We start from the raw sequence: 14,774 nt of genomic DNA on the forward strand, positions 1-14,774 counted from the left end.
CCACCCAGTAGTACAGTTCTGCCAAATTTTCAGTCTAGGTATCTATGAGGTCTTGAGATCCATGCCTCCCAAGAAATGTGTATAAAATTGTGTGCCTCTGTCCATGTGTCTAGGGGGAAGGAGTCTGTTCGTTTCACAAAGGGATCTGTATGACCAAATTTCAGAGTCACGTTTCATTTCTTTTTCCCTCCTTCCCATGAAAACCTACACTAAGCAAACCAAGAGGTTTCAAAATGCTCACTTTTACAGATTCTCCCTCCTTCCTTTTCTAAGAAGGCAGATCCTCCAGGTGCTACACCTCTAACAACACTAACTCTGATATCCTAACCACAAGTGATTGGATGGCCACATTTAAAATTAACCATTTATGGACTGGAGGTATTGCTCAAACAGTACAGTGCCTGCTTTGCAAATGTGAAGCCCTGAATTCAAACCCCAGTCCCACCAAAAAAAAAATAACCATTTATGGTTGGGACACACAGAGGTCAAAGCACTTAATAAAAATTCTGTCAAAAGAGTTCGCCATATTGGATAGTAGCAATTTGACTCATACAAGGCCTCTTTTTTGGAGAAGTAAATATCCTGGTTTGGGGGCACGGTGAAATGACTTTTAGGTTGCAAGCCTCTTTCTGTCACTTGAAAACACTATTTCTATTCTCTATGTTGTGGAAACACTGGGCCCCCAGTGACAATAGCTAGTGAGACAACATTCTGGCTAAACTGTGGGATCCTGCAATAAACCTCTGCTTTGGGAAGGGACGACTCTTCTTTGCAGCTCAGAAGATTCCAACTCATACACAACTCTTTTCATGACTTCCTCTCAGAGAAAAAGGTTTACATTGCTCACTCATCCCTCATACGTGAACTATCAAACTTTTCCCGAAAATTCTCATTTAATCCTCACAAAATCCTGTAACAGTGGTTCTCAAATTTAGGGTTACAAAGAATCACCCAGGATCACCTTAAATACAGATTCACAGGCCCCCACCTCCAGCATTCTAAGCAAGTATGGGTGGGCCTTGGAGTCCTCTTTCTAAGTTCCTTGGCGATTGGGATGTAGGCAGTTTTCCCAACTTCCTCAATGATCAAAATGCTTCCAGACTCTGCCCATGTGGATTCTGATACGGTGGGTTAGGAATTTGTATTTTTAATAGAACAAATATTATAACTTCAATTTTAAATGTGAGAAAGCCAAGGCCCAGAATAACTTATGCAGATTTACACAGCTAGTTGATGACAGAAGTGAAACTAGAATCCTGTCCAATGCTCTTTCTATTGGGGACCAAAAGCCATACCACCTACACAGAATTCCGTACATAATAGGCAATTGGTAGATATTTGCTAAATTGAGTAAAATTCCTATATCTTACGTTCTAGGTCCTAGAGGGAAAAAGCTATTTCCAAAGCATATTTGCATCCCACTCCACCCAGCCTCACCCCAAGGCATGTAACACAGTGCTCTACCCTCAGGGCTCAACAGACGTTTATGAGCAAATGCGTATGATATGATTACTGGATTGCACGCTGCTCCATCAACTACCTCTGGCTAGGCTCCAGATTGTAAACGAGCTTCCCAGAACTGAACTCAACACTACACCTATGGTCTGACCCCAATTAAGTGCTGCAGAAGCTCCTTTGCCTGTGGTCTTAAAGGAACTTCTCTGTGCTCTGGAATGGCATGTGCTCTCTCAGAAACTGACAGGACCAACTGCTCTATTGCTGACCCTGGGTTCTCCTAGCTCATTCAGCCCCTGCTGTGGCTTCCTGCTCCTAGCTCCCCATCCTCAACACCTAGAACTGTGTTCTGCTCAAAAGCTGGGCCTTAGAACCCTGGAGAACATAGGCTACAAATCACAGCTTCCCTCACTTCCATCTCCTTGGCATTGTCCCTAGCATTCTTATAGTGCATTGAAAAGAACCTTGACCATAGATGCAAAAGCCAGCCCACTCCTTCCTCCTCATGCATAGGTAGTACTTACTGCCTGTTACAGACTCTATTTGGGATATATGAGCTTGTTAAATCCCCACAACACCACCATCAGGCAGGTAGTCTTACCTCCCCCATATTATAGGTTAAGCAATTAGCTCAAGTCACACAGTAAGGAGCAGAGCCAGGATCCAATCACTTTTTTTTTTTTTTTTTTTTTGGTGGTACTAGAGTTTGAACTCAGGCTTTGTGCTTGCTAGGCAGGTGCTTTGCCTCTTGAGCCACTCCTCCAGCCCAGAGAGACTGCACTCTTAACCACAAGGCTGTACTCTCTAAGTTCCTAGTTCTGCCACCAGCCAGCTTCTGAACTTGACTGTTAAGATCTCTTCTAGTATGAAGTTCTCTCATTATAGGGCCAGACAGCTAATATTTTAGTTAGTCTGAGAATCACTTCAAACACAAATGAGTTAGAGTCAGAAAGTGTGATCAGAGGAGAAAGATCTATTAATGCAAATGGCCTCAGATCAGGGAGAAAAATCCTTAACTATAAGCTTAACCATTTACCTGCTGGGATTATAGCAGAGCACCTGCCTGGCAAGTGCAGGGTTCTGAATCCAAACCTCAGTACTACTAAAACAAAAACAAACCAGTTCATCTAAAAATATCCTGCCCAATTATAAAAGCACTGACTTCCTAAACTGGAATATTAACTTTCCAAATACAACATACTAGTCAAGGATTCATATGATATTAAAATTAGCTGAGAAGTCTCAACATTAGCTAGGATTTAACTTTAGATAAAAACTTTAGCAATCAAAAGAGAGGGTTTCATGTATAGGAAAATATATTTTCAGGTTTATGGAAAAACTCCTTAAGTAAAAAAAAAAAAAAAAAAAAGGCAAACTCCTTTTAGTGGATGATATGGCAGAAGCTACAGGGGTCTTGTTTGCAATGACACCCGGGAACCATCCTCCATATCTGAGTTGTCTGGTCAGGTGCAGACAGACAGTGGTAGTGGAACTCCCATCCGTAAGGACTGAAATCACATTTTGAACCATGAAGTTGCCAGCAAATTTTCAAAGAAACATCTATCTGATGATTCAGTCCAGGGCTATTTCAAGATGTCCATACGTAGGTGTCAAAAGTCAATAAAATGTTCACAATTTACCATCTGGAATGATCACCTCTGTGACGGCAGGAGAGCCCTGCTTCTGAGAGCTACAGATTAAACAATATACCACCAGATTTGTTTGGCAATCCTGAAGAACCCAAGATTCTGAAAAATGTCTATGGCAACCCCCAACTGGTGTGGGTTGAAGGTGATTCCTCTTTTGCGCTCAGTTAATATGCACTACCTGTGCTTTGTGCAGATCACCTAGAGTTTCCAGGAAGTGCACAAGGAAAAAATTATAAGTGATAAAGCACTTTCACAACTGTTCATCAAATCCTCAGAATAATCTTATGATGTAAGTTCAAGTAAAATGTATTGTTCACATTTTACAGATAAAGGAGCAAGTTTTTTTTTTTGTGGTACTGGGGTTTGAAATCAGGGCCTTATGCTTACTAGGCATTGGAACTGTTCCCCCAGCCCTGGAATGAGACTTAGTAGAATGAAGTGAAATACCCAAAAGTCTTACATCCATGATACAGCTATGACTTGTTCAGTTTAAGTCCTATGCTCCATTCTTACCCCCCACACCAGGAATTGGGGGGACTAACATATTATAAGTATGCTAATTTGATACCATTATTAATTGATGAATTAAATCAACAAGCATTGTGAATGCCTAATTAGAGCCAGATCCATGGCAAATTCCTGTTCTTGGGGAGCTTAGTGCACTGGGGAAGCAGATATGAAAACAGATGATTAAAACAGCACACTTTTACAATGTGAAATAGAATCACAGAAAGGACTATTAGACAACCTTGTCCTAAAAGAAGGATAGTTAACCTTAAGGAGTCTTTAGAAAGGCGTCAAATCTTAGTAGGGTGTCTTCTCCCCCCAGTATTCTTTGCTTTGATTCTAATGATCAGCATTAGTAAGGAAGTTAAAAAAAAAATGCCAGGCGCCGGTGGCACCTGTAATCCTAGCTACTCAGGAGGCAGAGATCAGGAGGGTCATGGTTTGAAGACAGCCCTGGCAAATAGTTTCCCAAGACCCTATCTCAAAACAATCCTTCACAAAAAAAGGGCTGGTGGAGTGACTCAAGGTGTAGACCCTGAGTTCAAGCCCCAATATCAAAAAAAAAAAACAAAAAACCAAAAAACCCTACTTCTAGTATGAAGAAAAGCAATTCATCCAGCCTCATAACTTGGTAGATATACCCAACCTCTATTGCTCAAGTGCTAAGCTAACAAAACAACCTTTCAAATTGTATTTAGGAACACTGGGTTGATCTATTCCAGAAAGAGGAAATGAACACCCTCTATAAATAACCTGTTGCTATTTATCCTGCATAGGTCCTCTTTTGTTGTGAATTAATAAATAGTTGTGCTAGTCTAAAAAAGCAGCAGTGGGAGAGTTATTATGAGTCAATTCTATCAGTACCATCCAGTGGAACTTTCTGAGATGGTGCATGGCTCAGATGGGTTACATATATGGTTACTGAGCATTTGTAATGTTGGTAGGGAAACTGAAGAAGTGACCTATAATGCTAGTTCATTTAAATAGTCACATGTGGCAAATGGCTACCTATTTGGATAGCACAGCTCTAGACCCTTGCTATAATGTGTGATGTGTGGGCTAGCAGCTTCCCTATTACACTTTGTTAGCTGGTTAGAAAGGCAGAACCTCAGGCTCTGCCTCAGACCTACTAATTCAGAATCTCTGTATTAATGAGATCTTCAGGGGATTTGTGTGCACATTAAAAAATGTAAAGGGCATGGTTATTTCTAGATGAGCTGAAAAACAGACTGACTGAGGACCGTATGTGGGGTGACCCCTCCAAATTATAGACACACACTCTTGAAACTGCTGTCCAGTATAAAGGACCTTTTTGCTTTCTTGGTATCTGCCTCTTTCCTACCTTTACTTTTTTTTCTTTCTTCTTTTTTTTTTTTTCTTTGGTGGGTCTGGGGTTTAAAATCAGGGCTCATGCTTGTAAAGCAGGAGCTCTACCACTTGAACCACAACTCCAGTCCATTTGGAGCTGGGATCTCACAAACTATTTTCCTGGGCTGGTCTTGAGCCATGATACTCAGCCTCCCAAGTAGCTATGATCCACAGGTGCCCAGCTCTCTTCTATCTTTTAAATATAGAAGAAAGAGGAAAGGGAGAAGAGGAGTGAGCCCGGGATCTAAATAAAGTATAGGACACTGGAGAAATGGCTAAAGTGGTGGAGAATGTACTTAGCAAGCATGAGGCCCTGAGTTCAATCCCCAGAACCAAAAAATAAAAAGGCATAGGATGTGAGAATGAAGGATGAGGTGGGAAGAACACATTTTCTCCAAAATATTTGTACAAAATAAAATGATAATTATTCAACATAAATGATGGGTATATGAAAATCCATTGTATTATTTTCTCTACTTTTGTGTATATTTGAAATTTTTCAAAATTAAAAAAACATGTGATTTCAGAGATGATACATGTGACAGTCACCTCCAAGATGGCCCCCAATGATCCTTTGTTTGAAAATTTTCAAAATTAAGAAATAGATGTGATTTCAAAGATGATATGTGTGATAGTCACCTCCAAGATGGCCCCCAATGATCCTTTCTTCCCTGTATTCATGCCCTTGTATAATCTTCCATACTGAACCAGGGCTTGTCTATGTTACCAAAGTGGAGGTAACAGGTGAAACTTCAAAGATCTAGGTCATTGTAACTTCTCTCTTGCTCTGAGAGAAGTCGGCTGTCATGCTCTGAGGGCACTTACCTAGTTTGTGGACAGAACTTCAGGAAGAGGTACCTAGGTTTCATGCCAACAGCCATCCATGGAGTGATCTATGGAACGGGGCCTCTGAGGTAATTGATCCCCTGGCCCCAGTCAAGTCTTCCAATAACTGTAGCTCCATCTGACATACATTTGTAACTGCATGAGCAATCGCCAAGCCAGGACTGAATCCAAATCTCTGACCCACAGAAATCAGGCGAGACAATCAGTCACATTCTAGCAGTAAGCCACTAAGTTGAGCATAACTTGTTACGGAGGAGTTGATACCCGAAGCAATGTGATTTCAGGATTCTGCCTCTCCTCCCTGCCTTTTCATGGATGCCTGGAGTGAATAGGAAAAGAAAGACCTTTTCACATTATGTATGGCGTTAACATACTAATTACTCCTTGGGGAGATAATACGCCCACTTACATTCATGGTAAAACGTGACAGATAGGAATTCTTTCTTTTTAAAACTCTTAGCAGGCTTATCTATTGAGACATTAATTTCAATCTTGGTCTTGCTGTTGTAAGACACTAAAAAGAAAAAAAAAATGGTGATTTCTCACTCAGGGTCCACTGTCTCAAGAAGAGCTAAAATTTTGAATTTTGTTTTGCCCTTTCTACATCCCCTTGCCCCGCCCTTAATACTCAACAACCTACACTGGTGAATAACTCCTTGGTGTTTCAGGGGCCACCCTATAAAAACACCCCAAACTCTACCACTGGCCTTCATCCTAAGGATTAGATAAGAACACTGCTCCAAAAGGGACTCAGAAAGAGGCCAAGGTAGGAGGGCTTCCTGGGGCCGGTAGAGCTGCATGGGGTGTGTGTGGAAAGGCGAACCTGGGCCCTGGACCTGAAGATCCCAAAGACACACCTGCCTTTCCCCCTCCTGTCCAGCAGGCTTGCAGCTGTGGAGCTGTGTCCTTGAGTGGTTACCCCCTGAATGGTTATGGACTAGTGGCATCAAGACTATAGGGAAAAAATTTAAAAGACAAAACAAAACAGGAGGGAAACAAAACAAAACGAATCCTTCCCCAAATTTTTGGGACTTCACAACCCCAGAGAGAAAGGAGAAGGAAAGTAAAAAACGTGACTACATGAATTTCCCGCCAACACTGACAAACCGGAGCTGAGCCAGATTTCTCTAATTTGGAAAATTAAAAGACACGTGACGCTTCTTGCCCCAAAGTCAGCTCACTGGCTCAGGCGAATTCACTCCAGTTAGACATAACTTTTCCGAGGGCAGATTTGGGGAGGGAGAAGGGTACTGGGGGGATGAGGAGGATGGAAAAAGGTTGAGGAAGGCGGAGAGGAGCTCAAGGGGTCAGGGTCCTCTTCCTGACAGTTCTCGTCACCAGCTCAGCGCCCAGGACAGCTTCCCAGGCAGGACCACCAGGTTCCTGGACTGAGGCCGGAGACCCCGCGCGCGTCCGCCGGGCCGATCATACACAAACACACGCACGTGCGCCCCGCCCCCGCCGCGCGCACGCGCCCCGAGGCTCCGGCGGCGGCGCCGGGCGCGCGCGCGGTGCTCGCTGCCCCCACGCCGCTCCCTCGGCTCGGATCGCGGCGCCTCCCGCTTTCCGCACTGCTCCACGCCGAGCCCGCGGATCCGGTGGCGGCGGCCGTGTTCGGTGGGCTCCGGCTGGCGCGGCGGTCGAGGCAGCAGCGCGGGAGAGCAGGAGGGAAGCCGGCAAGTCCCCTGGAGGCGATGTTGCGGGGCGCGGGCCCCTGCGTAAGGCGGGCGCCGTGACAGGCCGGCCAGTGAGACGCCGCCGGGGGAGGCCGCGACGGAGCTCCGGGACTGACCATGGGCTGAGACACATCCTCGCCGAGCAGGTGCAGTGACCCGAGGCTCCGGGGGGGGAGCCCGCTCCGACAGGCCCCGGGGACGCTCAACCTCATGAGGACTCGCCCTTCCCAGTCTGGCGCCCTGATGACCTTCCCTCAGAGGCTCCCCAAAGGCCCTGTTAACCCCGCCTCCAAACCTGACCGCGCAATCCCTGGTACCCCAACAGTTCTGGACATCCTGTGCGTACCCCCATCCTACATCCGCGATCACAGCCCAGTAGGCCCTTGTGCCACCTCCTGTTCTGCCCCAGTGATTGGAGCCCACTGTCTGCCCGCACAGAGCCCGGGAACTAGCCAGTATCTTTTCCTTTTAGCCCAAAGGGGTGGGGGCAGGGGTGGGAGGAGGAAGTGGGATTGGTGGTTTTGCTCTCCAGAGTCCCTGGTGACTACAAACCCAAGCTCTCTCTCAAACCTGTGGTGAAAGTAACCCTTCCATTTCCCACCAGAACATGCCGGGGTGACTCCCTCCCAAATCTTCCTGTGGCCTTCCTCATCCTCCCTAGTGACACTATGCAACCCCAGCGTGACCTGCGAGGCCTCTGGCTCCTGCTGCTCTCCTTGTTCCTGCTCCTCTTTGAGGTGGCCAGAGCTGGCCGACCTGTGGTTAGCTGTCCCACCGCCTGCCTGTGCGCCAGCAACATCCTCAGCTGCTCCAAGCAGCAGCTGCCCAATGTGCCCCACTCCTTGCCCAGCTACACAGCACTACTGGACCTCAGCCACAACAATCTGAGCCGCCTGCGGGCCGAGTGGACCCCCACGCGACTGACCCACCTGCATTCCCTGCTGCTGAGCCACAACCACCTGAACTTCATCTCCTCGGAGGCCTTTTCCCCGGTACCCAACCTGCGCTATCTGGACCTCTCCTCCAACCAGCTGCGCACCCTGGACGAGTTCCTGTTCAGCGAACTGCAAGCTCTGGAGGTGCTGCTGCTCTATAATAACCACATCATGGTGGTGGACCGCTACGCCTTCGACGACATGGGCCAGCTGCAGAAACTCTACCTGAGCCAGAACCAGATCTCCCGCTTCCCTCTGGAACTGGTCAAGGAAGGAAACAAACTACCCAAACTAATGCTCTTAGATCTGTCCTCCAACAAGCTGAATCGCTTGCCACTGAGCGAACTGCAGAAGCTGCCAGCCTGGGTCAAGAATGGGCTGTACCTCCATAACAACCCCCTGCAGTGCGACTGTGACCTCTACCAGCTCCTTTCTCACTGGCAGTACCGGCAGCTGAGTTCGGTGATGGACTTTCAGGAGGATCTGTGCTGCGTGAACTCCAAGAAGGTCTACAATGTCTTCAACCTGGGTTTCCTCAATTGCAGTGAGTACAAGGAGAGTGCCTGGGAGGCCCACCTGGGCGATAGCTTGACCATCACGTGTGACACCAAGCAGCAGGGGATGACCAAGGTGTGGGTGTCACCAAGCAATGAACGGGTGCTAAATCACGGGGCCAATAGCACAGTGACAGTGTCCAAGGATGGCAGTCTTCATTTTGAGCAGGTGCAGTTCCAGGATGGGGGTGTGTATACCTGCTATGCCATGGGGGAGACTTTCAATGAGACACTGTCTGTGGAGTTGAAAGTCTACAACGTCTCCTCGCATGGACACCATGACACCCTCAACACAGCTTATACCACCCTAGTGGGTTGTATCCTCAGTGTGGTTCTGGTTCTCATATACCTGTACCTTACCCCTTGCCGCTGCTGGTGCCGGGGTGTAGAGAAGCCTTCCAGCCATCAAGGAGATAGCCTCAGCTCTTCTATGCTTAGTACCACACCCAACCACGATCCTATGGCTGGCGGGGACAAAGATGATGGTTTTGACCGGCGGGTGGCCTTCCTGGAACCTGCTGGACCTGGGCAGGGTCAAAACGGCAAGCTCAAGCCAGGCAACACTCTGCCAGTGCCAGAGGCAACAGGCAAGGGCCAACGGAGGATGTCAGATCCAGAATCGGTCAGCTCGGTCTTCTCTGATACACCCATTGTGGTGTGAGCAGGATAGGTTGGTGGGGGTGATTGTGCCCCAGGAGAGGTAATGCACCCCTGAAGGATATGAGGGGATGGAAGAGAGGGCTGGCTGCCCAAGGGAGTGGGTTCCTCCTGACCTCCAGGGAATTAGTCACAGGCCCAACAGCAGGCAAGACCCCAATGAGGGTGTGACTGCCTCGAGTTTCAAATATAGATGTGTTCATCCTCAGGCAAATGCTACACCCCTCCCTGAGGCCCTGGCAAATTTCAGTGTGGTAGAGGAAGAGGATCATGTCCAAGCTGCTTGGGAATGAGGAAGGGGTGAGGGAAAGAGCAGATCCCCTAAACTTTTTTGAGTTCATCACTAGCTCCTTAAGAGAAAACCATTTGAAAAACATTTTTTTTCTGTCTCTGCTCACCCACACCTGTGAAGTTGTGAGTGTTGGGGGAGCCTCCACGGGAGCCACGTTGGGAAAGCTGCAGTATCATCTTTGGTCAGGAAGTCCCTTTTCACGGCTAGGGAATTGGGAATCTTTGCAAATGCGTCAGAAAAGGGCCAAGACCTTGATCAGTAACATTCCCTATAGCTGCTGTGAGACTTCCCACTAAAGCCGCCTTCTTTCCCCATGAGCCTGGAGTGGCTGGATCTTTGCAGGAGCCTGGCCTCTTGCCTATGAGTTACAGCAGCTATGTGGGATGTGGTATCTGTGCCTTGACCTGGGTCCAGTGGCACAGGTAGGTACAGCGTGACCTAAGGGGTCCCTGACACAGCATAGGTTCTAGCACAGAACTTGTAGATTAGGGCTGAACTCCAGGTAGGCCAATTCCCTGGCTGGGGAAGCCCTCTGTTACCATTTGCTTCCCGGTATCTGTGTGTCAGACCAGGGAGGGAGCTGCTGAAGGCCTGCCACAGGTGTGGTACATGAACCACTCTTCCCAGAAGGATGAGGTGAACCAGCTTCTATGATGTAGCAGCCAGTTAGACTTACCTGACTTTCTGTGTATATCTCCATTCAGTCTCCTGAATGGATTCTGAGTTTTCCCTAAAATGCTGCTCTGCAAAGGGAAGAGTCCAATAAAGCCTGGTCGCAGCTTGGTTAGACTGGGCTTGGAGATGGGAGGACCCAGAATGTGTCTTCTATGTTGCCAAGGCTGTCTTGCTCCCCTCAGAGATCTCACTTCTGCTACAAAGCCAAAGCTTGGGATTTTTGTCATTGGAGGGGTCAGAAACTGAGTAGTCTCTGTCCCAGAATGGTAATTTGGGGTGTGGCTTCAAGTTCTGCCCCTCCCACACACACCAGGCCCCAAGCAGTCCTGTAGCAAAGGCAACCAGTGGCACTAAACCTCAAAGTTCTGCCGCCCATTCCTCTCAGTCAGAGGTCTGTGGTGTGGTTGTCAGGCCAGAGGAACATAAGAACAAGCCTTGCTTAGGTTCCAGCATTCAAGGTTGTGGGTGTGGAGCTACTGCTCCCCTGAACTCGTCCCTTTGACCATACTGCAGGCCTGGGAGGTGGCTGTGCTGAGCTGCGGCAGGAGGGATGAGCAGTGCAAAGGTGAAAATGTTCTCGGATGTTGGTCTTTTTCAGTGTCTCCCATGTTTCCTGTCAGTTAGAAGTTCTCCAGGTCTTCTAGTTTTCTGACCTGCTTCTTGGGTTCCAAGAGGTGTTATTTACTTATGGGTGAGGTCTGCTTGCTAAGAGGGCCTGTTACACTGCCTGTTAAGATTAGGGAAGGGGACCGGAAGTCACCATCTTCCCCTTGTCTGTTCCTGGGATCTCAAGGCGGCTGTCCATCCTTTATTAGTAACCTAGTTTTGTCAAGAAAGGTGCAGCAATTCCCCTCAAGTAGTTGCATGCTCATAGTACGCATGCTCATAGTACGCATGCTCACCACCTTGACCTCCACCAGGACAGTGAATCTGTAGTCCCCACTAGTGCCACCGCTCCCAGAACGGTCCCCACCTATGTGGGAGAGACAGCGACCAGGCCAGGCTCCTCAAATACACAATCATTTATACTTTAGTTTCTGAACTCCATGAATCTTCACCCGTATCTCCAGGGCTCCGAATCACTTCTATGCAAAACTGGAGTTGGAGAGACCATGGGTTGAAGACCTTAGAAGAAAGGTAGTGAGGCACTAGCTGGTTCTTCAGAATCCTTGGAAACTTTCTTGAAGACTATGTATAATGAGACATTAAGCTAGAGCAAGAACAATGAAGGACCCTGAGGGAAAATGGTAGAGGGCCAAGCAGTTGTGAGTTTCTCTTCATATGTTAACTGTCTGATAAGACAGAGATAGGAGAGACAAATTGTCTGATTGTATTCTAAGAGACTTGAGGATTTCCTCAGCAGAGATACGGGAACCAGGACTCTTTCCATGCTGCAGTTTCCCATCTAGGCCTCATCCAGGGCTCTGAAACTCTTTAGGTAAAGTGGATGTCAAATGAAGCAGGCCTTCTGGGGCATTCTAGCTGAGCTCCTCAGGACTAGGAGCAGCTCTCACTCTCTCTACTACATCCACTAACTTGGCATCCAAGTTTGAGACATCTGGAAGATGTGCCTGGCTACCCCACCAAGAATTTAACTCTCTGACCTCTTGTGGTTTCAGTTGGTAGAACTCACAGGTAGCTTTCTCCTTGGGGAATGAATACTCAGCATACATAAGCCCTTTCGAATCCTGGGTAGAAACCGCCAGGCATGGTTATAAGGAAAGGCTGAGAGAATACCTCCTCTCCTCCCCTCCCTTCCCCTTGTATCCATAAACCAGACATGTCTCCCAGGAAGCAGGTGTCCCTGGAGACAGAATATGACAGGGCTCTACAATATGTCTATGTAATTATTTGTGATCTTTTTCTTTGCTTGTAATTATAGGGTTCCCAGGAAGGGGCAAGGAGAGGGTACACCCCAGCTGGGGAGCACAAAGTCAATTGATTCCAGTTTTGTGTGTGTTCTTACCTCTGTTCTTCCTTCTCCTATGTCCAAGACCCTGTTCTCCCCCTCCTCCCACTGTGTATACCTAGGCTGGCTAATTAGACAATGACCATTAAACCTGGCTGAGTCTCTGTTCTGGCATAGTCTGTGGCTGGTTTATTTTATCTTTTCAGCCTGTGGGTAGGGTTCAGTGTACCTCAAAAGGGTGTGGTCTATCTAGGGAGGGAATCTTTAAGTGCCGTTACAAGGTCATGGGTCAGCTCCACCTCTAGGCATTACAACAGGCTAGGAGCCAGCAGTCTTCTGTCATGAGTCAGATCAAATGTGCTGCTATAGCAGGAAAGTATCCACAGTCAGTACATAAATGAATGATTGTGGTTCTTTTTCAATGTATTAGTCCATTTTTTGTTGCTATAACAAAATAATCAAGGCTGAGTATTTTATAAAAGAAAAAAGTTTACTTAACCTATAGCTTTGGAGGGGGAAAGTCCAAGATCAGGTGGGCCCATCCACTTGATCTCTGAGGGCCTCATGGTGGATTGCGTCATTATGGTGGGAGGACATGTAGAAGGGCTAACATGGGAAGGCAGGAAGCCAGAGAGTCAGGCTTGCTCTTTTTATAACTTACTCTTGTGGGTACTGACTACGGTCCCATGAGAATGGATTAATCTCTTGTAAGGAGGAATGCCCCGATAACCTAATTGCCTCCCACTAGGCCCCACCTCTTAAAGGTTCCACCACCTCGCAACACCACCACAGTAAAGACCAAGTTTCCGGTAATGAATCTTTGGGGGTACAAACTCAAACCATAGCCAAACTGTAGAATCAAATGAAACTTTATTTATGGACATTAAAATTTGAACTTTATAGAACTTAAATGTTTTTAGTTTTTTTTCAATCATTTAAAAATGTAAAAACTATGGTTAGCTCAGAGATGACACAAAACTAGGCAGTGGGCTGGTCTGACCATCAGACCATTGCTTGGCAACCTCTGAGACAGTCTCCAAGGAAACGTCACCATGGCTTTAGCAGGCTAGAGTTTAACATTCCCATGGCCTGGGCTGAGGCTTGTAGATAGTGATTTCCTGGGTCCCTGGATGGGAGGGTTGGTTTCCTGAAGTGTTCTCTTAATAGTCTACATGCAGCTTACTAATGGCACTGGGGGAAAATGCTGGATTGGCTTTTTTTTTTAATGGTGGGAAAGATCACATTCACAAAATTTTGATTATTGCCAGTATATTTTCATGTTGTATATGGTAACCATCTTAGGCTAAGAGTTTGTTCCTCTAATGTGTAGGCTAATACTCACTTGAGAGTTTAATGTGTCCTAAGCCTTCTGTAGAACGGAAAAAAATGCAATCCAAACTTTTTTGTTGCAGTTGTAGCCTGGCATAAATTGAATTGGATTCTAAACTCTTATTAACCAGGAAAATTCTTTGGCTAGGGATTGTCATGGTGTTTAACAAAGGAGGGAGGAGATGTCATAAGGAAAAAAAGAAATAAAAAGAATCAGAATTTGGCCTAGTATGGTGGCACACACCTGTAATCTCAGCACTTGGGAGGCTGAGACAGGAGGACTGCCAGTTCTAGGCCAGTTTGGGTCACACAGCAAGATCCTGCCTCAAAAACAACAAAAAGGAATCCGAATTTATACAATTACCTAATCTACATATCTGGAATCACAACCAGTTGGAAGAGAAACAGTTGAGCAGGTGAGGAACAGTGACACCTCACATCAGACAAATCAACCTTGCTGATGAAATGATAGCTGTTGATGTCAGTGCTCTCTCCCGTAGTCCACACTTATATAGCTATTCATCTTGGCGAAGCAGTTTTTGCTCTGGCTGACAGGTTGGCCGAGAGGATGCAGCTGATAAAGAGAACAGACTCGTGGAGACTACCATTTGAGCCTGAGTTTTGGTACTCTTCTCTCCATCATCCCAAAGAAGTCCATGGTAGTACCTCTTTCACTCTTCCTGCCCTGCCCTACCCCCAAGCCACCAGAACTTCCCTAAATCCTGGCCAAGATGTGCAATTTTGTCCGCCAATCTTGCAGCACTTCTCCTACTCTTTTTTTTTTTTTTTTCCTCTTGTTAAAGTCAAATTTGAGGGGAACTGGTGGAGGCTGATGTGACAACTGTCCTTTAGAACAGAAAATGAGAGTTCAGTGCATGGGCTACCCTTGTCTTTCCTCAGCCTGGTCTCTCAACTCCTCCCC

The 14,774-nt window shown here is 46.8% G+C and overlaps 2 protein-coding genes across 2 annotated transcripts in view; one reads left to right on the top strand and one right to left on the bottom strand.

Annotated features, from left to right (window-relative positions):
• Positions 1 to 7,241, bottom strand: part of Gpr61 (G protein-coupled receptor 61) — a 33,866-nt gene extending 26,625 nt beyond the window's left edge. The window contains exons 1-2 of the mRNA XM_074050823.1: positions 6,235 to 7,241; positions 5,805 to 6,144 (exon numbers count right to left, since the gene is read on the bottom strand). The gene's annotated coding sequence lies outside the window, so the exon portion shown is untranslated. The remainder of the gene's footprint in view (positions 1 to 5,804; positions 6,145 to 6,234) is intronic.
• Positions 7,242 to 7,506: 265 nt separating this feature from the next.
• Positions 7,507 to 12,692, top strand: Amigo1 (adhesion molecule with Ig like domain 1). Its single transcript, XM_020181194.2, has 2 exons — positions 7,507 to 7,647; positions 8,106 to 12,692. Exon 2 carries the CDS (start codon positions 8,170 to 8,172, stop codon positions 9,649 to 9,651), a length of 1,482 nt encoding a protein of 493 aa, XP_020036783.1. The 5' UTR covers positions 7,507 to 7,647; positions 8,106 to 8,169; the 3' UTR covers positions 9,652 to 12,692.
• The last annotated feature ends 2,082 nt before the right edge of the window (positions 12,693 to 14,774 follow it).

Source organism: Castor canadensis, chromosome 12 (genome assembly GCF_047511655.1).
Source record: "Castor canadensis chromosome 12, mCasCan1.hap1v2, whole genome shotgun sequence".
In the NCBI taxonomy this organism is placed as follows: Eukaryota; Metazoa; Chordata; class Mammalia; order Rodentia; family Castoridae; genus Castor; species Castor canadensis.

Coding starts and splice junctions, on each gene's coding strand:
- Amigo1 (XM_020181194.2), top strand. CDS start 8,170: ATGCAACCCCAGCGTGACCTGCGAGGCCTCTGGCTCCTGCTGCTCTCC.